Below are 570 nucleotides of genomic sequence, written 5' to 3'. Positions count from 1 at the left end.
TCAGGGAGATATCTGTACACTGACTGGTGTCTCTCAGTCCCCTCTCTCTCTCTCTCTCAGGGAGATATCTGTACACTGACTGGTGTCTCTCAGTCCCCCCTCTCTCTCTCACCGTGTTACTTACTGACAATATCCACGGCAATAGTTTGCTGGGCGCGGTTTCGTTCGCTCTGAATGATGCAGATGTACACCCCCTCGTCCTTGACGGTGAGGTTTCTCAGACGGAGGGAAGCGTTTCCCTGACCATCCATTTCTGCCAGCTCCATCGACGCGCCCTCTCTCTCGGCCTTCGCCTGCCCCTGGTTGACGCTGTACACGGTCCTACCAGAACCTTTGTGTTGCCTTCGCCATTCCACGGAGATCCCTCGGGAATCCGCCCCGAGGAATCCGCAATCCAGATCGATCGACTGGCCCAGGGACGCCTGGAGGCCTGTGGCTCGGGTGTAAACCAGAAATTCCACTGCGGGGAATCGGAAGAGGGGGTTCAGTTTCGGCGCAACCCCTTCCCCTTTCGCTCCGGATCTACACCGTCCCCATGGACCCCAAACCCCTTCCCCGTTCACTACACCG

At 57.7% G+C, this 570-nt stretch overlaps 1 protein-coding gene across 1 annotated transcript in view; it reads right to left on the bottom strand.

The window, feature by feature from the left end:
* Positions 1 to 124: 124 nt before the first annotated feature.
* LOC125481924 overlaps positions 125 to 570 on the bottom strand; it is a gene marked incomplete at its 3' end in the record, with an annotated part of 9,527 nt that continues 9,081 nt past the window's right edge. Inside the window, exon 5 of the mRNA XM_048593873.1 lies at positions 125 to 460. Within this exon, the coding sequence (XP_048449830.1) occupies positions 125 to 460 (336 nt within the window). The remainder of the gene's footprint in view (positions 461 to 570) is intronic.

Source organism: Rhincodon typus, unplaced genomic scaffold, assembly GCF_021869965.1.
Source record: "Rhincodon typus isolate 14 unplaced genomic scaffold, sRhiTyp1.1 hic_rhity00004310, whole genome shotgun sequence".
Lineage (NCBI taxonomy): Eukaryota > Metazoa > Chordata > Chondrichthyes > Orectolobiformes > Rhincodontidae > Rhincodon > Rhincodon typus.
The sequence above is the reverse complement of the archived record's forward strand: the minus strand, read 5'-3'. Positions and strand labels throughout refer to the sequence as shown.